We start from the raw sequence: 25,302 nt of genomic DNA, 5'->3' as shown, positions 1-25,302 counted from the left end.
TGAGGTTTTCTGTTGAGCTCTTTATCTGGTTAAAAAAAAAAGCGATTTTTTTTCTTTCTTTTTTTTTGAGAGGTTTTTCTGCTCCGATATAGAGGCTGTGTTGTCTGAGTCATTTCCGTTGGTACTTCTGCCACTTTTTACAAATCTTTTATGATGAGTAACCATGGTAGCAGCAGGGTTGTTAGACTGGGGAGCAGGTGATTGAGCTTTCTAACTAATGCCCAGATCAAGAAGTTACGTGATCAAAAAGTAGCTGAAAAAGAGACGATTCAAACACAGGAAGCAGATGAAAGATAAGGAAAGGTACAGTGGACGGCTAAAGTATTCATACCCCTGGATGTTTTCCACATATAGTCATGTTAAAACTACTAACTTCCATGTATTTTAAGTGGAACCTTTGATAGAAGTGTAGAACAGTCAGTGTAGAAAGTCAAATTTAGCTTTTTGTTTCAGCACCTGGTCAGCTTGCTGTAATTAATGGGACCATGGATTCAGAAAACGCTGCGAAACAATATTTGATCATCAAGTTGCGCCTTTAGGCAGCACCACACTCACAACTCTGCCTCGGAATGGCTTGAAATATAAAAATAAATGTCTTCAAGTGCCCTAGGACGTAAATTTGATTGTGGCATAATCTCAAACGATTTATTTGAGTTTAAAAAGGCTCCAAGGAGGGTGAATGGAAACAGTTCTTCAAAAGAGAGTGGGTGCATAAATTCCCCCACAGTAACGTCAGAGACTATTATCCAGTCAGTTTGGTTTTGCATATTTCTTTTATGAAGCACTGCTTTATTTGTTTAATGATAAGCAGTTAGCATTGACCTGCCATGAAATTCATTTTCTTGCAGAGATTACCTGTGAACATTGATTTACTAATATTTTTGTAAATTGCCTTACTCAGCAACTAAAATATCTACAATTTCTTGCAGCTTAATTCTTCCTCTAACATACTACGATGCCTCTCAATTTGTATAATCAGTATCTATTCTGGAGCGTATTTTTTGTCTTTAACTAGGACATATATTTAACTCAATAAGATTCTTACATTTTTCCACCATTGGAAAGCATTGACATGTTTTCCGTATCCACATTTCTGATCTATTTCCAATGTTGTGAGTCATGCATGATGCTCTTAGAGCACTTACAATGTGAGGTATTTTAACACGAATGACACGAGCAGCTGAATGTATTTGTTCCATTTGACATCTAAATAAAGCCGTTTTTAGCTGTGCAGTTTGAGGCATACACACATTTGACAAGGGACACATAATATTAAAAAGCCTCATGCCTGTGGCTCTGTCCCATTTTTCTCTCATACACATTTATTAGCCAAATGCTGGGTTTACAAAGACCTTACCCAGGAAGCAGAAAAGTAAATGTAATTTAAATATATGTAAATAACCTTTAGGAATTAGTTTACTCACTCCACTCGGTGTAAAAACTAATAACGTTTCTTGTTGCACAGCAGCTTATAAAATAAAAATTACGCTTTCAATATTAGAAGTGCTGTTTCATGTTCATTCATGTACAAATCTAGAAATGTTCAATTATCTTACCTGCCATCAATTAACACGCAGCAGCCTCTGGTGCTATTTTGTACCTCTAGGATAGATTTATTATTATTTTTTTTTTTTTTTGCAGAAGCCTTATTGTTTCTTTTCTTTACTTTTTTTTTTTTTTTTTACAAAATCATCTGTGCCATAATTATTGGCAACCCTGCTAATAGTTTTGACATCACCTTTTTGCTGGTTCGTTTTCTAAAACAGTTTATAAGTCTGATGCATACGGTGACATCTTTGGCCGTTTCTCTCCGTTGTCTGGTTAAACCTTGTGTTCTGATCTCTAGTTGTATAAGATTAACAACTGACATTGCCATGGAAGAATTTGTTTCATTTGGGGAACAATTGATTTTAAATTGCAAATGTGTTTTCAGCCGCTGTCTTTTGGAGAGAAAAACAAAATAGCCATTTTTGCTGACAAGCAGAAGTGACCACATTTTATTGAAAATCTGTTATTTCAAATAGTCCATGATGTCATCACTCCAACAGGATTCCCAGGGTCCGCAGCATAACGGTTCCCCCACCATGCCTAACAGAGCATGATCTATTTTTCCCCTCCTGACTTTTTCACCTTCTGCTTCATGCCAGCACCACATGCAGAGTTTAAGGTAAAGTTCCCGTTTATTTAGCAAAGTCGTATATTGCTGTTCGTTTCAATAAAGGAAATGGATTGGAAATGAAAGTACCGTCAGACAGCCGTCACTCAGCATCAGCATCAAAATCAGTGCAAGTTTCTGTACTTGGAAATAAGAACAAACAGGTAAAACATAGCGTATCAAAAGACCAGCTTACATATCTTAACTATCAGTTGCTTCTATGGAAATGTTTATATACGAGAGTCGATGATGATCAAGGCACATCTCCCTCTGTCAAATTTTGACAAGTACACAGATGACCAAATATGTACAGAAAAATATTTCAGAGTATCCTTGAAGTGCCTTTTTTTAGCAGCATATGAAAGAATGAAAGAATCTGCAAACAGATTTTTGTTTTTTCCCAGCATGCCTCCCAAGTCTCTTGTTGGCAGATAGATCTTGTCATATGCTTGTTATGGACAGTTGGTGACTTCAAGATGCCACTTTTTGCTACAACACATAACTTTCTGCGGGCATCCATTCTCACCATCAACTCACACAGTTCAGTGAACCAAAACGGTGATCATTGGACTTCAGCTGGGGGTATTTTTTATTTTTTTCAATTCATTTTTATTTATTTTTTTTTAGAAAAGGTGACTTCTGACTATAAAACGGTGCTGAAACGATTTCTGTGTGACATAATGTTAGTTTAATTTCCTTTCAAGGTTTATTGTGGAGTTTACACACATTAGTTCTACTTGGAGGTATTTGGTTCTCCTATTTGCTTTTATTATTGCTGCATTTATTCCATAATTCCTGAGACTTTGACCAGCTTTGTTGGTCACATTTCCACTTTTCTCAATCTGAAGAACAGCTACACATGACACAAGTATATTTAAACTTCAGAAAGTACACGCAATTTTCTGAAGTAAAGTTCCTTGTACTAATAAATACTAAAGTACTAATAAAAAAGTAAATATTAGAGTGTACATTAAAAATAATTTCATTAATTTTTCAAATGACTAATAGGGCTGCAGTAAGAATAAGGGTGGCAATGGTTTTTAAAACAGTAAGAATATTACTATAATTATAATTCAAGCAATTACTTCTGAACTTGGGATTTTGCTCCACACAATAAATATCCTTGAATTAAAAGTCAGATTTTTTTTCGGAAATTAGCCTCCTGCACTAAACGATGAAGTTTTTTCACATCCTTAAACGAGTGGCCTCAAAAAGTTGCTTACAAATAACATATTTAACCGAAACTTTATTCAAGTGCTTCAAGCAAATTTTGAACCCTAACACAGATTTATGTAATTCAATTGAACTTAAAATATTAAGAAGCAAAAGAAAAGAATGAGTTGTGTTTGTTTTCAGCTGCTTTATAGGCAACCTGTCATGACTGCTGACCATAAATCCTGAAACCTTTGATAAATCCTGACCGTTTAGACTCTCCCGTCGTTGTGATGAGACGTTTTAGCATCACAGCTCAGCCCCGTTACTGTCAGCTCAGCTTCTCCCTTTCTTATACCTCACACACTTTCATCACCCTCTGTGGTGAGCTCTGCAGAGTCAACACGCCGCTAAGTTACATCAATTGTGTCGTCTGAGCTGCAGCCCGTTTTACTGCATAGGTGTCAGTTCGTTTCTCGAGTCTTATTATTGCAGTTCAGGTTGATTCTTGGCTTTGGATTTGTTAGTTTGAACTCTTTAGCATGAAACGGCTAAGTGTGAGATGAGACTTCTAGTCACCAAACACCAGACCAGAGGACACGCCGTTATTGCCCAGTCAATGGTTTAATTATCCACTCTAATCCTGCTATTTAGGGTGTAGCACCCACAGCTTTGACGTAATCTTTTTGTGGCACCAGTCTGTGAAACTCTTCAGTCTATATTCTCTTTGTTGTTTCAGTTATTTTTAACATTTGTCTTTACTGTGGCTGATTTCATCTCAGTATGAGCTCTTCTGTGAAGGTTTGTTAGAGAGCGTAGTGAACAAACATCATGGAGACCAAGGAAAAGACAGGTCAGAGAGGTTTAAATGCAGGATTAGGTTATAAACACAAAATATCCAAAGCTTTGGACATCAAAAAGAATAATGTTCATTTCCTCATCTGGAATTAGAAAAGGTCTGACACAACTGCGAAACAGCCAAGACCTGGCCGTCCACCTAAATTGACAGCCTTGGCAAAGAGAGCATCTATCATGTACGAAGCCAACAGGGCTGATGTAACTCTGGATCCAAAGCTCATGGATGGAAATCTGTTGCCAAGGCAACTGTTAGTTTTGCACTGTACAAACCTGGCCTTTAAGGAAGAGTGGCAGAAGTAGAGAAAATATTAAAGGCAAGGCAAAATACGTGCAGCTTAAAGTTTGCAGATACCAGGTGCTCTGATCACAGAAGAACACAAATGTAGTTTTTGAGCCTAAATAGAAAATGCCGTCTGTGGGAAGGCTTTTGTTCAGCTGGTGGGAGTTTAGATGTTGGTGGAAGAGCGAGTCGGGCTGACCATGGTGGTTCGAATCCCTGCTATGTCTGTCTCAGTTTCACCCGGCTTGCCTGCTGGTGTAATGTACCACCAGCGTGTGAATGTGTGTGTGAATTGGAGAATGACTGAATGTGTACAGGCCATTTACCTTTTTCCACCAAAGAGATGCAAAGATTGAGGCAGTGGTGCAGCTTCTGGCATAGCATTGACCCAAAATATACAGCCAGAACTGCAGTGGAGTGGTGTAGATCAGAGGAACCTCATGTCTTTCAACAGCCCAAATCTAATTGAGAAGCTTTGGCAAGACTCAATAATAGATATTTTCAGACGCTCTCTGTCCGTTCTTATTGAACTTAAGGTGTTTCTCAAAGAACAATGGGAAAGTAATTCAGGTAATAAGGTTTCCTCCAGTGTATTACAAGCCTGGCGGGCCACCAGGCTTTACTTGGGCCCCCACCAAGCTAAGCATTGCTTATTTATTTTAGGGTTTTTAAATGTTAGCATTTTTTAAGACTTTATAGTCAGTATTCAAGCAATAATCTCCCAAAAGTACATAATTATCAAGTGATATTTTCAAACTTCCTGTCAACTTTAAACATTTTTTTAACTCAAAAAGACAGCAGGCCACCAGGCTTAGCAAGTTTTCTGGGTTATATGTGCACATCTGGTGAAGATGTGTCCCCCAAGAAGACTGTAACTATGGCAACAAGTCATTATAGAAGTTTTGACTCAGGGGTGCTGAATACAAATGCATATGCATGACTTGTTTTATGTGTATAAGAAAAATCTTGGTCTTCACAGTTAAGCAATACTTTGTGTTGGTCCATTACCTAAAACTGCAACAAATATTTAAAAGTTTCTAGTAGTTATGTGACAAATATCTGAGAGTTTCTTTAAAAACCTAACTGCAGGATCACATTTGTTATGGAAGTGTTAAACTTTTGCAAACTGAATCTGTGCCTTTCTTTTTTCTTCATCAATCCTGTTCACTTTTTTTTAATGTTTGTGTGTTTCTCTGTCATCCAAAAAAAAAAAAAACCACACAGTTCAGTAATGGAGCTCTCTCCTCTTTATCCCCCCCAAAGGCTTTGCAATCCTCCAGGCCATAATGGAGTCGGCTGTAGCCAATAACTGGCAGGTGACGGCTCGCTCTGTTGGGACCGTGAACGTCTCAACGTACACACAAATCATCCGGGAGATGGACAACCGGCAGGAGAAACGTTTTCTCATCGACTGCGAGGTGGATAGGATCGACTTAATACTCCAGGAGGTACTGAGCCAACACACACTGCTGCTTCGGCCTAGTTCTGCTAAAGAAAAGTAGCACACTGGAAGCAAACCTGCCCTTGAACATCAGAAAATAAATCTTTAAGATCGTGATGGGGTTTTTTTTTCTTCCCCTCTATCCCAATTTTTCTGCATGTTTTATCTTTTGAAAGAGAGAAAACATGTTTATTCCTCTCGTTCTGCAGACTTCATGGCCTTAAACAAACTCTGTAAAATAGGACAATTTTCCTGGCATTTGGCTCCACGCTTTCCCCCCCGTTTTCTCGTTATTACCCTAAGCTCCTCGAGTGCATCATGATTGCCTCACATCTCAAAATTCTCATTTTGGAAGCGATGTTAAAACAGGCAAACTGGGTGCTTTCAGTTAAAGCTTGTTATTCCCTGTTCTCTTTATTTATGCGCTCATATGTGTGTGTGTGTGTGTGTGTGTGTGTGTGTGTGTGTGTGTGTGTTGTAAGAGGTCACCTGGGTTTAATTCACATAGAGGAACTGGATAACCTGCTCGTCCGTGTTTCGTTGGTGATCATCAGTCCCTTTTTTCCACGACATGTCTGCTTGTTGCTGCTTCACTGTTGAGAATTTTTAATGTTTATTTAATGTAGCCTATTAAATAGGAACCAAGTTAAAACTTTTCTGACTTTCTTGGATTAGTTCAATGTGGGGAACCCAGGATTTGCGCTTATAATCTTTTACTTTTTAAGATTCATCCAAAAACCTGTCATTTACAATGCCTGGTATAGATTTTCATGTTTTGGTAGGTAGCAAAAATTGTATGCCAAAACCTTTCTCAACATTTAGACTGAAACTTTTGCACGTTTAATGTCTGAACATTCATTCAGTCAGATTGAATGTTAATTTTTCAGACAGCACCACAGATTTTCCTTTGACTGGGCCTTTCTAACACAAAAATATTAGTTGATCTAAAACAGGAGGCTGCAACATTTACAACTGTTTTTACACTCGGATCAGTTAAGAAATCTTGCTTAGAGTCCCAAATGTTATATGAGGATTAGCAAAAAAAATAAAAAATATCTATTGTAGAAAATTAATTGTCATATTTAAAGAACCACTACTTTTCCTAAGGTTTTACAAAAAGAAGATGGATATATTTTCTTCAATGGAAATATATATATAAAAATATTCAAATTAATGACAAAAAACCATCCACATTTTTTTTATTATAAAATTCAATGTAATTATGTCATGAAAAAAGATAAAAACATTTAAAACCTGCTTTTGTTTATATACTGTATCTATTTGTAGCAGGGATTTATTGCCATTGTGTCTAATTTTGATCATTTGATTGAACAACTATAAATTCCTAATGGTGTTTGAAAACACCAAGAAAATGTGGCTGTAGTATCAGAATTGTTTTTTTGTTTGTTTTTTTTTTTTTTGTACTGTTTTCTCTTCTTTTGGTTCCATTAGAGCGCCAATAAATATTAAAATAAGATGATTACCCAGGGCAGTATTACATGTTTCTGGAGCTTTGACTTCAGTGAAGAAGAGAATAAGTTGCAAACACAATTATCCAGTATTTACCAGCATCTGCAGTGTTTAGGGTGACGTTTTAGTGTTAGTCATTTTGCAACACAAATAATTTTCTATGTAGGCCAAAAAGTTGACCTATATGCAGAAATGTAGGCCTCCTCTGGCCAAAGGACCTGGTTGCACCTGTTTTCTACTTGGTTTGTTGCAAAACTGCGAACAGGACTTCTTATGACTTTCTTTCAGCAGTAACTTTCTTCTTGTGGGGTGCATCACTAATAGCTGTCCGTTTAACATATTCACTCGCTCACCTGAGCTGTGGATCTCCACAGCTGCTCCAAAATCACCATAAAGGTAAACAAGGTTAGAAACTTTTTCTCTATTTTTTTTTCATCTAATATTTCTGTCATAAACCTGCAAAGGTGAGTTGCTGCTGACCTCCGTCATTCATAATTCACAAGTTGAGATGACGATATTTAGCTGCTTATTTACACTTTTGAATCCAAAAACTCGCTACTCGCACCATTATATCATCCTCACCCATGAAGACGACTTTACTCAATGAAAGTCAGCTCTCTCTGCCCCTCTTGGGATTCTTCCACCTTGGAAAAGTTCTTGAACATTTTCTGAAGCTGAAATCTTCAGTGAAGTCTAACATTGTCATCCCTTTTCATGTTTTCTTTAAAAGAATCCTGTCATTTTCCACACTTCGTCCCTGACTACTTGCTGAGCTTGTGTCAGAAAAGAAAACCATCCCCGCAACACGATGCATCGGAAATGCAGAGATGGTAATCAAAATGAGCAACTTGAATTCTTACACACACACAGTTGGGAATTGTTGCCAAATAATTCCATATTTGCTTCGTTAAGACAGGATTTTTCCTCTTATGGTCGGGGCATCCCCAGCTGACCATTATGTGGCTTTTTTTTTTGCTAAAGCTTGACTCTTGTCTGACCACACTGCCAGACTCACAGAGCAGTGCACTGATCGTTGTCCGCCTGTATCATCTACTCAGCCTTCTGGCTTTCTGTCTGACCGAGTCGCTTTGCCTTCATCACTCCTCATCAGTGTTAGTCAGGGGATCTGGGCAGCCAGATCCACAAACACTGATGTCGTTCCCAAACCTATTCAAACATTTTAAAATGTACTGTGTCATTGCTTCAGAAAACAGGTTTTGCCTAATTAGCCCTTTTACTAAGTGTCTGATGGAAAGGAAAATAACCAGGGTTGCTGTTTGAGTGCTTTGACTTAATGTGAATAATTTCACTAAAATGACCAAAGTGCTTTTTTTGCGTCTTTGCTTATGTGTAGCAGAAAATACATGTAGTTACCTCCAACATGCCAAATCTGACCTTTCACACACATTTCACTGCTCTCACCAACTACCTTGAAAATAATCTTGACCTTTCACCCCACACCGAAGGATCTTTCCCAAGTCTTTGACATGCTGAATGTTATGGCTCTTGCTCAAAGGAAAAATCTTTGGTGTCTAATCTGTTATGTGAATATTTGTCATTTAATAATTTGGAAAGAACAACCTCATTAATCCACATAGATTAGTTTTGACCGAGCCAACAGCCTGACCCTCAGGTGGGCCGTCTCTTTGCTTTTTTATGCTACGGTGGTATTCTGGTGCTGGGAAAATCAATGAGCTCAGAGTCCTAAGTGCTTAAGAATACGGCTTTTAATTTTGTAGTATACCTCGGTGCAGTATTCTCTGAAAATGACCCCTCATAGAGGGTTCCTATGAATGCCAGAATGAAAGCTCAGACCAGGCGCCACGACAACGCACAAGGTGTAACGTGCAGGGGTGGACCAGGTGTGTTTGGTGCGCGCCCTTCACCCCCAGTTCAGTCCATCAACAGCTTGCTTTAAGGGTTTTGTAGTTCAAAACTTACACAAATCGCTATGGAAGTACAGGCCATTTACCATTTATCTTAATTTGAGCAATAATTATAATTTTTGATTATGTGTAATTTCTTTGTGATGAAATAAATCTTTATTCTGATAAATATCCAGACTTCTACGTATCATGAAGATACAGATATCTGCATGTAAGTTGATTATCTATAACCAAAAAAAAAAAAAATTAGCCTTGGATTCAATTCCAATGAGGTGCAGTCAGGTATTATTAATAATAAAAAAATGTAGTTCTTTACAGACAAAATAAAAAGACCATAGAAGGTAAAAGCTGAGAAATATGTGTAAACTAAAAATAACTCAATTTCAAATCATTTTTAAAATCTTTGTAGCTGGATTTCCATGTCAGTGCTTCCTCTTTGCGTGTGAAGACACTTTTATCCTCATATAAAAGCTTCAGTGTCTTAACCTTCTGTTCTTTGTTGATATTTCTGAATATGACGGCTTCTGCCCTGCACATAATGATCTTCATTACAGCTGGACAGACAGACTTTACTTTGACCTTCATCTGCATCTGTTTCCATTACCTTGGACGCGGGGAGGTGGAGGGGGGGGGGGGGGGAATATTTTACGCAGCTCCAGGAAATGTATGATTAACCAAGAGAAATATGAGTTTCTCTATCTGCCCTTCACAGTCACACAAAGCGTTTCTTCAAACAGTTTTGGATTACCTTCCCATTAAATGTAAGCCGTCCAGTTAGACACCGGAGGTCTCTCTCTCTGCAGCACATGAAGCAGATTCTGAGAGGATTTCTTGCCTGCGGCGCGTTGAAGTCGAGTCAGATTCGGCAGATTTTCGTCCCACTGCTGGCCACGCCCTCACCTTGTGAGGATGATTCCTTATACAAGCGAGAGTGACATCAACACTTTTTAAAATGTAATATCAGCTCCTGTGTAAGTAGGACACACTGTCCCGTTGCAGCAACAACAATGAGCCTACTATAAATAGCCTACTCTCCTAGCCTGAGGGAAGATCTCTCATGAAGGCAGGAGTGAGCAAACGCGACTTAGATCAGTCAGGCATCAGCTGCTCTGGACTTGATGTGTTTTTCAATCAGTGAGACGTTTACCTTTCATTTTCTTTTGATAAATGCAGTGCAGTCAAGATGCCCTATCCAACCATCGATGCACGTTCCTGATATGCAGACAAAGTTCAGAGTAACATAAAGTAACCAATCATGAAACAAGCAATAAACATTGTACTTTGTTAAATGCCATCAAATGTACGTCAAATCGATGTTCCAGTTACGATTAATTAAAGGCATCTTTGCAGTTTTCTGGAAGTTCATTCCCAATTCAAGGGTCATAAAAAATTCATGCTACTTCTCCATGCTTGGGTTTGGTTCTGGAGATTCAGAGGAGACTTGAACCAGAACACCTGCATGATGTAATCAGGGTTTCCCCCAGTGCATTATAAGCCTGGCGGGCCACCAGGCTTTACTTGTGCCCCCCACCAGGCTAAGCATTGCTTTTTTTTTTAAGTCTCTTTAAAATGTTTGCATTTTTTAAGACTTTATAGTTGGTGTTCAGACATTAATCGCCCAATCTTTTAAACACATAATTATCAAGTGATATATTCAAATTTTCTGTCAACTTCAAACATTTTTTAACTCAAAAACACGACGGGCGGCTGGATGAATGACTGCCCTAGTGAACAACCACCAGGCTTAGCAGGTTTTCTGTGGGAAACCTTGCATAATAGACAACATATCTTTGATGTATATAGGCTCTAAGTCATTTGGTGATTTATAAACTAACAACAGTGTTTTAAAGTCTGTTCTCTGAGTTACAGGGAGCCTAGTAAGGACTTTAGAACTGGGGTGATGTGCTCTACTTTCCTAGTTTTAGTGAGAACTCAAGCACCAGCATTCGAGATCAGCTGCAGCTGTCTGATTATTTTACTGTGAAGACATTGATCAGCACAACTAAAGATAAATGCATGTATGAGTTTCTCTAGATCTTGCTGAGACATTAGTCCTTTAATTCTGTTGATAAAAGGCCAACTTTCTGCATGTGTGTCTGAAGTTCCAGGTCATCACACCCACATTTTCACTTATTTCTAGATGTAATAACCGAAGCTGCTCGCTGATTCTGGATCGTTCCTCTTTAGGTCCGAAAGACAATAACTCCAGTTTTGTTTCTGTCCAGCCGGAGAAAGTTATGGCACACCCATGCATTGATTTGTTCTAAGCATTTGTTCAGTGCTTGGATGGGTTCAGAGTCTCCTGGTGACATTGATGTAGAGCTGTGTTTCCTCCTGTGCAGTGGAAAGCCGGGGAGCCGGTTGGAATCGATCTTGTTGAGTCAGTTTGATGCCTAGATGGAAACATGAGCAGATCCGAGCACCCAGAGGCGCCCTGGAATTACACTCCAGCTAAAGAACGTGGAGGATCACATGCACAGAGTCCTGAAATCATCGCGTTTTGTCAATGTCTTTTTGGAGTTTGGTTGGATTGTTTTTAAACTCTGTACTGGCAGTGATGCTTTTGGTAAATACTTGCTGATATTTTATTTTCTCTGGACATTCAGTTGATGAGAGATGTCGCAAGTTGGGATGTATCAGCTGTATGGTGATTTTGCCAAATGCCTTGCATGGCAAAAATGTGCAAATCTGCTAATGCAGCATAAAAAGACGCAGACATTTTTTTTTTCCGAACAGTCTATTAAACAAGACTAAACTTTGTTTTACAGTGTGTTAGGAAGACTGAAGATGATTATATGTGCTAAACAGCAGAATTACAGGAGATTTTTTTCATTTTACATTCTCCAAAGTGAGAAGTTTGCATATGTTAGAGTTTGGTAACGTTGTCTTTTAAACTAAACGACTTGGGTCAAACATTTTGGGTGTTCTCAAACAATCTTCTCACAATATGATGCAGGTATTTTGAGCCATTGCAAAAAAAAAAATTCACTAAGTGAAATTTATACAGATTAATTACACACAGACTGTTGTTTTGACGCCTTTATTTCTGTTAATTATAATTTTCTGCATACAGTTGATGACGACGCAACATTGAAGATAAGATATCTCATAAGACCAAAAATAATTTATATAAACATACAAAATGTATGTTTATTAGCAATAATAACATTGTTTGTTTTGTATATATACTTTTAATCTGATAAACAAACCTTATTTGGATTTTTTGTAAGGTTTTGAACATGAATGTAATATTTGTGTATGTAAACTTGTGATTTTATAAAAAAGTAATACAAATATTCTGTACAAAATATTTTTCTCAATATTCTGGTGTTGAGCAAATAGTGAATAAATGAAAGATTTTGGTAACTCCAAATAACCAAATTTAGTCTACTTAATTTAGTTTAGTTACTAAGAATTGAGCAAATGTTTTGTTTCTGTCTTTCTAAGCTCGTCACATCTTTACCGATAAAGGCAAACGTGAAACGCCCTTTGAAGTTAGTCCCATTTTCAAATAACTTCATATAAAACAGTTGGCAAGACATAAACTAGCAGATTAGCGCTAATTTGTTTCTCCCAGGAGTTATTACCTGAAAACTTGCCACACTAAAGGATGCCGCATCCCTGAGGTCCTTTGTCTGGATGGATTTTCTGGTACGGCTTTTTCTGCTGGAGATATATTTTGGACTTGTGTATAAGTTAATTTTTTTTTTTTTTTTTTTTGCCAGTCTCGGAGTTGATTTTGAGATCACAGTTGAAAAATTGAACTGGTCTGAATACAGACTAAATGCGGCAGAAATCTAAAGAAAAACTTTGAAAGACCTTAAGACATTCTGCTCTCTTTGTGTTTGCTAAATGCAAAAAGTTAAGAGGTCATTTTTAAACCAATTACTTTTACAGAATAACCTGTTATATTTTTATACTAACAAAACTTTTTTAATTTATTAGTTTCAGCGTTAACTTTTTTTAATTGTATTTATTTAACAGGAGCTGCAGTGCAGCGACCCTCTGCCTGAGCAACAAATTAAATATAAAAATATCATCATGAAAAGTGCATGTGTGGTGCGCCAGCCTCTGCTCTACTGCCTGTCGAATATATCCCAGTTACAAGACCACTGTATGTACATAAAGCCTAATTTTCACATCAAGAGGACAGGCTTCAGGCCTCTGAAACAGTTCAACTTTGAGCGTAATGGAGGAGGGTTTAGCACTGGTTTGTTTGTTGTCAGGCATCTAAAGAAGACCCTGGAGAAGTCTGCGTTGAAAGCAAATCCAGGAAAAAGAAACAACATCAAAACGCATTTATAGCAGGAGAGTTGGCAGGCAGGTGTACAGCTACAACAAAGACTTTAAGAACATTACAGGTTTGGATTTTTGTTTTTTTGTTTTGATGAAACTGCTGCTCAGTAAGAAAACTGTGATGTTTAAAATTATGCAGCTGGTGGGCTACTACAAACAGAATATTCAGCAGCTTCAAAATGCACAGAGGGAAAACATTTCTCGCTTAACGGCTTGTGTTATGCTGAAATACGTTGAGAGATGGTAAGAGTAATATGTTTTTTCTGTATTCCTGCAAACATGCTGATGCGGGCAGAGATTTCATTACGTGCTGCTGCCAGGTTTTGATTAAAGATTCGGCTTTGCGGAGGGTTTCCACCGAGGTATTTGAAGCGACGTTTGTCTGATATGTTGCCACGTCCTTCTTCCTCTGTAACCAGGTGTGTTAACACCTGGTTAACTTCTCTCGTCTTGCTCAGTTTTTGAGCATCATAACTGTAATTAGATTATCAGTGTAACAGGACAGTCATTGACTTCAGGATGTGCGCTCCGGTTCTGAATAAGTCACATCAGTGTAATGGAGAAAAGCCACTATCTGTGAGAAGAGAGGCAAATCCTCTTTGAGACACTCGGGCAGACATCCAACTCTGTGCAGGACTGTGGCTCCAGCCTGCTTAATTAGAGTCGGTTCCCACAGGAATATTTAGGTCGATTGTCCTGCAGCTCAGCCGTGCTTCAGACAACACAGTGGGCGGGAAGAGCCCTAAAGATGGACAAGTCCAGAAAACCTGAAACAAATGTGGTCTGAACTTCACATTGTGCATTTTACGCATCTTTGTGCAGTGAACAGGTTCTTGTTTTTCCAGCCTGAATATCTCATCCTATAAAGCAAAATATTAGGAGACTTGGCCGGTAAAAGGAACAGAAGTAAACCAAAGGTTAAATTTAAAGATGGTTTTCAAGTAATTGTTTTTAGAAATGCAAAATATGTCTTTTTTGTGTGTGAAAGAAAATAGTTTTTAGCTGAATTTCTAACAAGCATGCTAAAAGTGTAACTTTCCTTTAGTCAGCTAACCGGCAGCATGCGGCAACAGGTTACTCTGTTGTTTTAACCTTTACAAAAATATGTTTTTTTTTGTTTGTTTTTTATATATCTGTTAAAACTTTCAGTGTGTCCTGACAGTAAAATATGAAACAGATTATCTGTGAAGAAAATTGAGCTCTTCTGATTTCTCTCTGTGCCATCTGCAGGAATAATCTGCTTGTTGTCAGAAACAACCAATCAGAGCCAGGAGAGAGGTCTAAATACTGTCAATCACACGTATGTAGGTGCTGCTTAAGATTAATGTTTTGCAGTAGCTACTGACTATGGAGAAACAACTTACCCTAAAAGGAAAATTGTTTGTCTGCCGTCACTGGTGGCTATGCTAACTAGCCTGAGTGTTCATGGCACGCTCTGCTGTAGGAAAGGAGCACATACACAAACCTGATTGACAGCTCTAAGACACTCCTCCTGGCTCTCACCATGGGAATTTGTCCCATTTCCCCTCCTCCTCCTGGGGTCAGATCATGGGGTCAGACAGGGCCACAGGGACATGTCACAGTAAACATCAGAGAACGGCTCAAAAACGCCAAAGGTTTAAAATTTGACACCAGAAATAATTAAAAATAAGTCAGAGTTGTAAAATCAAACAGCATAGGCAACCTTGAAATGACGTTGAGATGGTTTGATCATTTTGGAGACCTCAGGATCAGTGCCGTTATAAATCTGATTTGACTAGACCGGTGGCCCTCCGAGGATATCTGGGACGATCTGAAGAGTTTGAGTTAAAGTCACCGACTCTGTGTTTTGTGATTCAGGCATCCTGTTTGAATTCCTGCCAACAGGGACTGCAGAGAGAGCCGTGAGCCATGGGGCTTTTGCTTTCTCTTCCATTTAATGAACATTAAAAATTAAAAGCAAGTGAGTTTAGTTGGTGCCTGCTTCAGGGCCTCATATTGTTTTAAGTACTGGAGTCTTCCTTTCTACTCTCTGTTAACAATAGCTTTTAAAACAGCTTTCTTTTCTTCTTTTTTTGCCAAGGCTCTTCTGGTCATGTTATAATAAATGAGTAAGTGGCGATGTCCAACCTCTGTGAGCGATTTTTACACAGGCAGAAAAAATGTTTTGAATCCAGGGATTGCTGAATATTTTTAGAGTCCTAAAAATATTTTTCATACCCAGATACTTGTTTTTTTTTTTCTGACTTCAGAGGGGAAGTTTATGAGTGTAGTAAATCTAATAATTTGTCATAAGAACATCAAAAATAAGTTTAACAACATATTGATATAAAAACAGAGACTGATGAAAAATGTTTACAAAACAGAATCTGAGAACAAGTGAGAAATGGAAAAGGAAACATATTTGATTTATTAGCATATCAGATCTGATTTGCCTTTGAAATTAAAACTCGATTTTGTAATTGTTTTTTTTTGGCTGCTGTTAGTAGTTTAAGAATAACATATTTCTTTGCATCACTAAAGGAATGTGTTCACAAAGAGGGATTATATAGAATTACATTTTACAGCAGGAAAATGTTAGATTATTAGAGGTGTGGATAGTTTATTTATACAGGGTTCGCCTCTGCAGCAGCCATATCGGATACCTCTTACCCCCTTTGCATTGTTTTTATACCCAGGGTGATAAAAGTTTGAGAAACAGCTAAACCAGTAATAAAAATTAATAAATAAAAAGTAAAAAAAAAAAAAAAAAAATTAACATTTTATTTGAAGGGGTGTGAAGAACTGCCTTAATGTTTGCTATATGTAACTCAACCCACAGTAAATATATATTTTTTTGACAATTACAAGTTAATAAGCACAGAAAAGAATCCAACAGCAGCTACAAACACTGAACCATCGTTTACCTCCCCCAAGATTAAGAAATAATTGAAATAGACTTATTTACTTTTTATGTGCTGCTCTTGTGTGGATGCGCTGCCAACTGAGCGCAAACTAATTAAGCTGTTTGGGAAGTTTTGTTCCCTCTCAAGTCACAGCATTGATTGTTCTGAAATGAGTTACTTAAGTGAAAGAAAAAGTGATAAACGAAGCAATCAAATGTGCGTGAAGCAATGCCGAGTCAGCATTTATTGATTGAGGACATAGTGTCAGCGTTTACTGACAAAACCCAGATGCATAAAATTCATTTGATTTCCATTTTATTTGTGAATCTGAGCGTTTGAAGCTCACAAGAGCCAACATGAAGCATTAAACTGAAGTGCTTTGTTTGCACAATTCCCTCTCTAGGTCCTTGTTTTTTTTGCTTGGGGCTCTTCATAAGTCATGCTACGGTAAACGCCAAATGTTTTCGTCTTATTGTAAACGGTCGTCTTAATAATCCTTTATTCCATAAAGAGAACATTCTGCATGTTTCTCTGCGTGGATTATTTGCTCGTTTGGAAGTGTCTCACCGCCGCATCACTAAGATTTGTAGCTAGTCTCTAGATACCGCAGCTTCATTAAACGTCACTTTGGTCACGGCGACTCGCCTCTCGCATGACTGGAAAGCAAATCAAAAGCTTCTTCAAGACAATATGGGAAACAATAAGTCAGAGAAGGTGCCGGGAATCTGTGCTTGTGTTGAAAATTTATGGTGTGCGACTTCAAAAGTGAAGTCTGAGCGCAGAGTGTTGAAGCACAATGAAATCAGTTCGTATCTGCGAGAGAGGTAATTGGATTTATTGTTGAAATTGCTCAGAGCTATAAAGCTGTCGTGGGTTCAGCCTCGGAGCATCGGGGACGGTCCCCCCTCCAGAGACTGCTGTGAGACGAGAATAAATAAAGGGCTTCGGGGTGCAGAGGTGTAAGGGGAAAACAAACTGGATGGGGAACGAAGACACTGAACGCAACTCGGTGCCTTGCAAAAAAAATATTCGCATTTTGTCACTTCGTGACAGCATATCTACTGGGATTTTATGTTGATTATCGCACAGATATTTACCTATGAGAGCACTTGTTTTACAAAATGCTCTGCAAAGAAAAATCTTAAAAGTGTGGCGTGAATTTGTATCTCCGAGTCAATACATTGCAGATCCAGGGTCCGAGCTAGAGGTGGTGGCCAGTGTTGTCCTGGAAACTGGTTGGAAAGCTCACTTGGTGTCATCCAAGGTGACTGACAGGTCACTACACCCAGCATTGAAAGATTTGCGATTAGAGTAAAAGATTTTTTTGGGGGACGGCTGGGGGGTGGGTGGGGGGGGGGTTTCGGGGTCTTTCTGTCTGTCTCGCACGCTCCCATTTTATAACGGTCCACAAGTAGTGCTTATCAAACAAGAAGAGCAGCGAGGGAGACGCTGAAAGCATGTTTGTTTTACCAGCATGTGAAGAAAAACACACAGGGAATTGTTGCAAGTTTGACAGACCCGTAAATCGATTAAAAGCTGCACTTATGAGGCCAATCTTTGTAATTACGGATGCATTCTGCTTACAGTCTTTGAAACAGGCTGCACCATCCTCCACTGTTTAACATCAGAACTACAGGAGATCAGCTGCACATCCAGCACTAACTATAGAAAAAAAAAATTAAATGACCGCTCAGTATTAAACAAAAAAAAACAAAAAAAAAAACGTTTCACACAGATGTATCAGTCCCCAAAGGAATTACCAGAAGCTTTGCAACGGGCCAAGGAGAAAAATGACTGAACTGTTGCTTGATGGTCCAAAGTCCTCTATTTATTGCATTTTATGTGGAAAACAAGATGCCACAGTGTGGAGGAAGAGAGATATAAAGAATCAGAGTTGCAAGAGTTTTGTTATGAAGGTCATGCCAGAGCCAAGACCTGATACAACTCATATTGGATAACTGTAAGAGATTAATTATAAGCTTTACATTAATTTGCAAAGCATTTTTCTTTAGAAAATGCATGGAAGTTTCAGCGTAACGTGTGAATATGTTAGCTCCTGATTTACATTAAACAAAGGGGGATCTTTCTATTGCAATACCTCAAAACGTCATGTTTAGACTATTCAAGCAGTTTGAATCTATCAAACCTTTTCCCGCCCCCATGGTGTCTTTTTAAAGCTTTTTGTAATGCAGAAAAATATACTTTTTTTTTTTTCTTTTCAGGAGTTGAAGTTTAAAGAAATCACTGAGCTTTCTCACCTGTAGGTGATTTCACAATGTTTGGGTTTAATTAAGTCTAATGTTGGACTGAGAAGAAGCAGACTGCAGGAGCTCAGGCGGCTGCAGAACGGGAGAGGGAGGCCTGCCAGAGCCGTGACCTTATTTTACATGTTGAAGTTAATGGGAAGGAACAAGCACTGTCATTGCGGTTTCTCCCCACCCTGCATGCGGTGCACACACATACACAAACAAACAAATTTGCTATCATGGCCCTACTTGCCCCAGTGGACGTTGCTTGAAATGTTTTTGTTTTTGCTTTCTTTCCGACGCTTATTTATTTATTTTTTTTTAATTAAGGGTTTCTGTCATTTCTGATTCATTGCTTTTTAAATGTTCTCTGACTCACTGTGTGTTTTCTTCCAAAACTGAAGGTGGTGGCCTTAGGGAAGAACACCAGGGGATACCACTATATCGTAGCCAACCTGGTAAGAGCTAGCACAGACTCAACACACAATGGTGCTCGGTGTGATGCAATTAAGTCAAAAAGAATGAAACCCTCGCATTTAACTCCACAGCAAAAAGTCACACGACTACGGCCACGATGGAAAAGCTAAATCGCTTTCTAAAGTTTCTTGCTTTATTATCAGCTAGTCGTGCTTTTTGCTCTCAGGGGATCTCCAACACGAGTCTGGACAAGGTCTTTTCTGGTGGGGCCAACATCACAAGCTTCCAAATCATCAACCCAGACAGCCCCATCGTGCAGCAGTTCCTCCAGCGCTGGGAGCGCTTGGATGAAAGAGAATTTCCAGAAGCCAAAAACACTCCACTGAAGGTCAGCGAGGCGTAGCTGCCGATACTGCAGAAGCTTTTATTTTTTATTTCTTATTTATGCTCAAAGGCAGGCGTTTCCCCTACCGCTCATTTCCCAAAGTTCAGAAAGTAACTCAAAAAAGTATTTCTTCCTTATTGATTTGCTGAAAAATGCTTTGATGACCTGTGCCCTGAAATTCAGTGGATTGTTTGAGCAACACAAGGTAATGCATTGTGATGGAAAGAATTTCCTATGTGATTTTAGCTTTTTTTTTTTTTTTTTTCATTTGAACAAATATTTTAGAAGAATTTGAATAGTGTTCCTTTTTATGCAAAAGGGCTGCAAGACTGTTGGTGTCTGTTCCAATTTTAAACATCTGGACCCCAAAAAGTTGCCGAACGATGCCAAAATCAATCAGATAAGTTAGAAAGCAACTGTGGACTTCCAACTTACTGGACCTGTCAAGCACATGATTGTGCATTAATCTAAAAAAAAAAACAAAAAAACACTGCATTGTAACACTAATTTTACGTTTAGGTTTGTTGCTCTGCTGGAGACTTCTGTTGGAAGTAGGTCAGACTGGATTTTTATTTAGGGGTAGCAAAATAAAGGGGTCCTAAAGCAAAACACTTCAGACTTTCACCTGTAGCCAATTTTGTAAACCCCGTTTCCTTTTACCACCTCGCAATTATGTGTTGATTGATTGACGGACATAAAAACACACAATACACAACAACAAAAAACTTGTTGCTTTTTTTCTAATTCTGTGGTTGTCATGAGACAAAGTGTGAAAATGTTATGAATACTGTTTCGGTGCAAGAGGCTGTGATTGCAATATCACATTTGCATGCAATATCACATTTGCATGTGATATTGTTTAAATAAGCTCTTGCTGTGATGGTGCAGCGTTGCGTCGGGTCGCTGTGACGTAACGTCTTGCTTTAAGGTTCTCTTTTGGTCTTTGTCTCAGTACACATCAGCGCTGACCCATGATGCCATCCTTGTGATCGCGGAGGCCTTCCGGTATCTTCGGCGCCAGCGAGTAGACGTGTCACGCAGAGGAAGTGCTGGTGACTGCCTCGCCAACCCCGCCGTGCCTTGGAGCCAAGGCATCGACATAGAGAGGGCACTCAAAATGGTAGGACTGAGGAGAAACTTTGTCTTCACTTTTGATCCATTCTGAATGTCTGTTTATTATTTTGTTAGATTTTCTGCCAGGCTGAGTGTTTGCCTTCTTGCTGTGCGCTCAGAACAGGTGTTATAATTGTTTTCTTGGTACAACGGCAGGTTCAAGTACCAGGTATGACAGGAAACATCCAGTTTGACACATTTGGGCGACGGTCTAATTACTCTATTGATGTGTACGAGATGAAGCCCAAAGGTCCCAGGAGGGTAAGTGAACACGTAGCGTCAAAAACAATCATAATTTAATTAATTCCAACTGAGTTTGTTTCTTGAAGGACCAGCATATGATGTAACTATCAGCACTGTGTGCATTGAGTCATGAATACGGGGAAGTGTAGGACACCACTGTGTGGTTTGTTTTCCTTACTAGCTTTACAGCTGCTGGCTGTAGCTCAGTCTTGCAAATCCTTCTTGTGTCACCTGAGATGCAATTTCCTCAAAGATTTTGATTTGGAAATGATCCTTTCAGCTAAAAACAACAGCCTGGAGTAGAACAAAAATAGAAATCATTAAAAGAGAGTATGCTACCCAGCCCAAAGAATAGCTTTCCCACCATAATATTTTTCTGCAACCACATTTAGCTTTGATTAGTGAGCACATTTGCATGTGATATTGTTTAAATAAACTTACAAATGCAGTTTTAACAGCAATTTCTTCTATATAAAACTTGTTTTTAATGTCTTAACTTATAATCTTGTCTCAAAAATAAAAAAGTAAAATGTTAATGTAAAAAGTATTGAGTGCATAACTGAACATAATTATTTGAAGGTTGACTTTTTTGGTATTAACACACTTTTCTTTTATTGGTTGGATGAAATATGCTAATTTTTTTGAGATAGGAATTTTGGGTTTTCATGACCTGTGTGCCAAAATCATCAGTATTAAAACAATAAAAGACCTGAAATATTTCAGTTGGTGTACAATGAATCCAAAAGATATGACAGTTTAATTTTTATCATTACATTATGGAAAATAATGAACTTTATCACAATATGCTAATTTTTTGAGAAGGACCTGTAGTTAAATGCTCACCTATGAGATGGACAGTGAAAATATGTCACTCCTTCGGATATTTAATTGATAAAAAAGCAACCACTGCATCAGTTAGGATTGCATAACTAATTTCCAGGTAGAGCTTAATAATCAGTATTGTTTGTTTCTGAAGTAATGTAGAAAAAATCTTAAAATTAATTTGTTTTTTATTGCAGTAGCATAACTTCACACTTAATAAAGAGCCTTTAATTTGTGCACATTTAAAAAAAATCACTGCTGGGATAATTATTATATAACTGAAGCACCATTGTAATTACCTTTAGCTAATTTGTAACTAACTTGCCAACTTTACATGCTTAGTGTCAAAAGTTTTTTTTAGGTCACACAGTCTAAAGGTTATGTGTCTTTTGATAGAGTGAATGTAAAGAATTTGCCGCTGTTCCTATTTTGGGGAACTGAAAGTCAAAGCAAATCTTGCTTGTTAAATCAAATGTACTGCTCCAAATATAAGAGTATATTTTCTCTCTATCTAAAACTCAATAGAAAAAAAAAGTAGGCTGCCATTGTTACCCAGCAATGTAGGCATGAGTTAAGAACTTCAGCTCACATTAACATTCAGCTGGAGCTTTTCCATTTTGCCCACAAGCTTGGACCTTGAGCCTGGGAATGCTATAAGGAGCTAGCAAACAAACGCCTGCTACCAGGAGCTGCACTCATTTGGAAAAGCCATTTAGCTTGTTAACTTGACATCTGTAACAGACGTCAATGCTTGTTAGTTTACATGCTGGACAGCTTCTTTGTAGCACTGACAGGGCTGCTGTAGAATAAAGTTAGCTTGCCAACAGTTTGCCTGTAAGCCACAATCAACAGTTAGCATTTAGACTGCCCTACAAACCCATATGTGAATTCAAAGACATGTTTAGGCTGAACCTTTACACACATTAATTACATCTTAGCTGTTGGTTTTGAGTGCAGTGGTTGTGTTTGCGTTATTAAGTATTAGGCAGGCCAAAGGCATGAACAGCGCTGTCTAGAAGATGCTAACTCTAGCGCGTAGCTACAGTAGCTCCATGACCCTGAAGCCCCCACAGAAGCTGACAGCAAAAGGGAGCGGCCCCATAATGTCCATGCAGCTCAGCTCACAAGACGGCGTACATCAGCAGCCCCCTCATGTCCCGTCTCAGTGTGAGACGATATGCAGTGACAACAGAGTGTCTGCAGTGTATTATTTCCACCGGAGAAAAAAAAAAGAAATCTGTGTGGCTGAAATAAACAATGCAACTACCAGAATCATCTCAGGGTAAGTCGGAACAAGGCCATTTTTATGTCCAATGATGCTTTCTGTCGCATGGTATCGTTAAAGTAAAACAGAATGACTGCACTTGCTATACAAGGCATTTGGGTATATATATATATATATATATACTTGGGTTTTTCCTCACTGGTATTAATTTTATTCATGTTTGGTTGCTTTAGTGGTGCTGGTTTCTTGTTATGTAAGAGAACATTTGCTGAGCCAGGAATAGATTACTCCTACTCTGCTGAAGTGTAGCCCAGGTGAAGTGAGGAGTGCAGCTACAAGCTTTTTATTAAATCATAAATCAAGGGAAACCAAACTGTCTCCAGCTGTACACACGGAGCGGAACAACACTTTACATGCTTGGTGGCGCTGCCGTCCAAGCAGGCGTGAGAACCTTTAATAATACAAGTTTCCACAGAGTCACACAGTCATTAGTGACTTTAATTATAATTATTTATTTACCTACAAGTATTTGTATATTAATTTCGCTTGGCTTTTTTAAGTTGATACTCATGTTAATTCACTGTTTGTTTTTTTACCTTGTACAGCATATTGGCATAATAAACAATTGTTTGAAAATATGCTTTTTGAACAATTTTGACCTTGAATTAAAAATATATATTAAAACAATTGATTGAAACACAACAGTTAGCTTATTCCAAATGCTATTAAAGTGATGTAACAATAATTATGATATAAATATTTATAATTGACGAGCAGAAATATAAACAGCAATATGTTTCATATAATTTTTTTTTCATCATTCTGTTATTTTAAAGTAACACAAGTGCAAAAAGCTTTTTTATAATTTTTAAAAATAACTTTCTAAAACCTTGGATCATCCCGACCAGCCCACTGCAAAATGTGCTTTCCACTTCCTGTGATAACTGTGATCCCTCTGTGTCACTTTTTCAGATCGGCTACTGGAATGAGTACGAAAAATTTGTATATATTATGGATCAGCAGGTCACCAACGAATCCTCTTCTGTGGAAAACCGAACAATTGTGGTCACTACTATTATGGTACTCACTCTCAAAGCAGGTTCTAAGTGTTTCACCATAAGATTTCTGCCACTCAAGGTCAAGGTGTCCATTGTTGCAATCTGTCCTGGGAGGGTAGAATTATTTTACTTTTCAGTTGCTTTCCATCCACTCACTACATGTTGAAACAGTCGACTCACAAAGAGTGTTTCAACTGTATCCGTGTGGGTGCCAAAGCATTTTGGTTTTTTTATATTACAGTGGGCTGTTGTAGTAGTGACATCACAATAACGGCTTTGGTAAAGACTAACTATAAAGATAGACATCATCTTATTCACATTCAGTGCGTACGTAAGTAAAAATCTTTCCGCCTCATTAAGTAATTTGTCAGTGATGGTGGTTTACATAGAGTTAATATGATCAGTAGGTAAGGGAGGGTTAGGTTTTTTTTTTTTTTTAAATAGACCAGGATCAGGACAAGACACAGCGCTAGCGGCATTAGCTTCAGGTTAGAAATCATTAGCCATTTTTAAATGTACGATAAGGTGCTCCTTATCGTACATTTAAAACCATGGCTTTCTCGTTCCTTCTGACTTTGTCTATTATGTCTGCATCTTAGGCAAATTCAGAATGTAATAGTCACACATTCCCCATTTCAGCCTCTGAAAACTCATTGTCATCTCAGCTAGAGTGGAAGTGCTATTCAGAGTGAGAGAGTGAGAGAGAGGAGAAGTGGTAGTGTAGTGCCATCGCGTTACTGTCTGTCAGGCATGCTTTTGGTTTAAACAAAGACAGCTGTTATTTTAGACACATCACAGTCATCTCATTGACTTCACGTTGCTTTTTCAACTCTTCATAACATTAAAGAATGACATGTTCGATGAAAGACAACTCTTTCATGTTGCTTTGTCAGCACGTGTCGTGCAAAACTGTTCCACATCAGCAGATGTGGAATGTGATAGCCTATCTCTTGGGTCAAATAACCTCTGAAAAACATGTACATGCCATGTGATACAGTAAATCCCTGTTGATTAATGCCTCAAGGTGACATTGATTCATCTTTAATGGCAAACATGTTTTACAATTTGGGGTAAAAAGATGTTTTCTTTGAATCTTACAAGCAGAGGCTTTGTGTACCTTTCAAACTATGTAATTTAGACAAGCAGACAGACGATTACTTCTCTTAGAATACTGTGGTGGAGATACTCTGATGTGGCTACCAGTGGTTACTCGAGCAAACACATTTTCTATAAGTTTAAATGACTTGAATGTCTCGGATGTCACTGACGGTTACTTTATGAACTGGAAACGTGCTCCATTCAGTTCCTCCTACAATCTACATGCAACCCTTTGTCCAATAAGCATTTCCACACATTTAGATAGCATGACCAAGGTCAACAACCTATTCCCT

General features: G+C 38.3%; 1 protein-coding gene across 1 annotated transcript in view; it reads left to right on the top strand.

Annotated features, from left to right (window-relative positions):
* The window catches only part of LOC106919095 (glutamate receptor 3), an 84,239-nt gene that overhangs the window by 31,292 nt on the left and 27,645 nt on the right, over positions 1 to 25,302 (top strand). Inside the window, exons 4-9 of the mRNA XM_014989266.2 lie at positions 5,709 to 5,893; positions 19,053 to 19,106; positions 19,292 to 19,453; positions 20,403 to 20,570; positions 20,720 to 20,824; positions 23,826 to 23,933. Coding sequence (XP_014844752.1) covers positions 5,709 to 5,893; positions 19,053 to 19,106; positions 19,292 to 19,453; positions 20,403 to 20,570; positions 20,720 to 20,824; positions 23,826 to 23,933 — 782 coding nt within the window. The remainder of the gene's footprint in view (positions 1 to 5,708; positions 5,894 to 19,052; positions 19,107 to 19,291; positions 19,454 to 20,402; positions 20,571 to 20,719; positions 20,825 to 23,825; positions 23,934 to 25,302) is intronic.

Source organism: Poecilia mexicana, unplaced genomic scaffold, assembly GCF_051168715.1.
Source record: "Poecilia mexicana isolate PSO_F unplaced genomic scaffold, ASM5116871v1 scaffold_14, whole genome shotgun sequence".
Lineage (NCBI taxonomy): Eukaryota > Metazoa > Chordata > Actinopteri > Cyprinodontiformes > Poeciliidae > Poecilia > Poecilia mexicana.
This window is presented reverse-complemented; position numbering and strand designations above follow the sequence as displayed.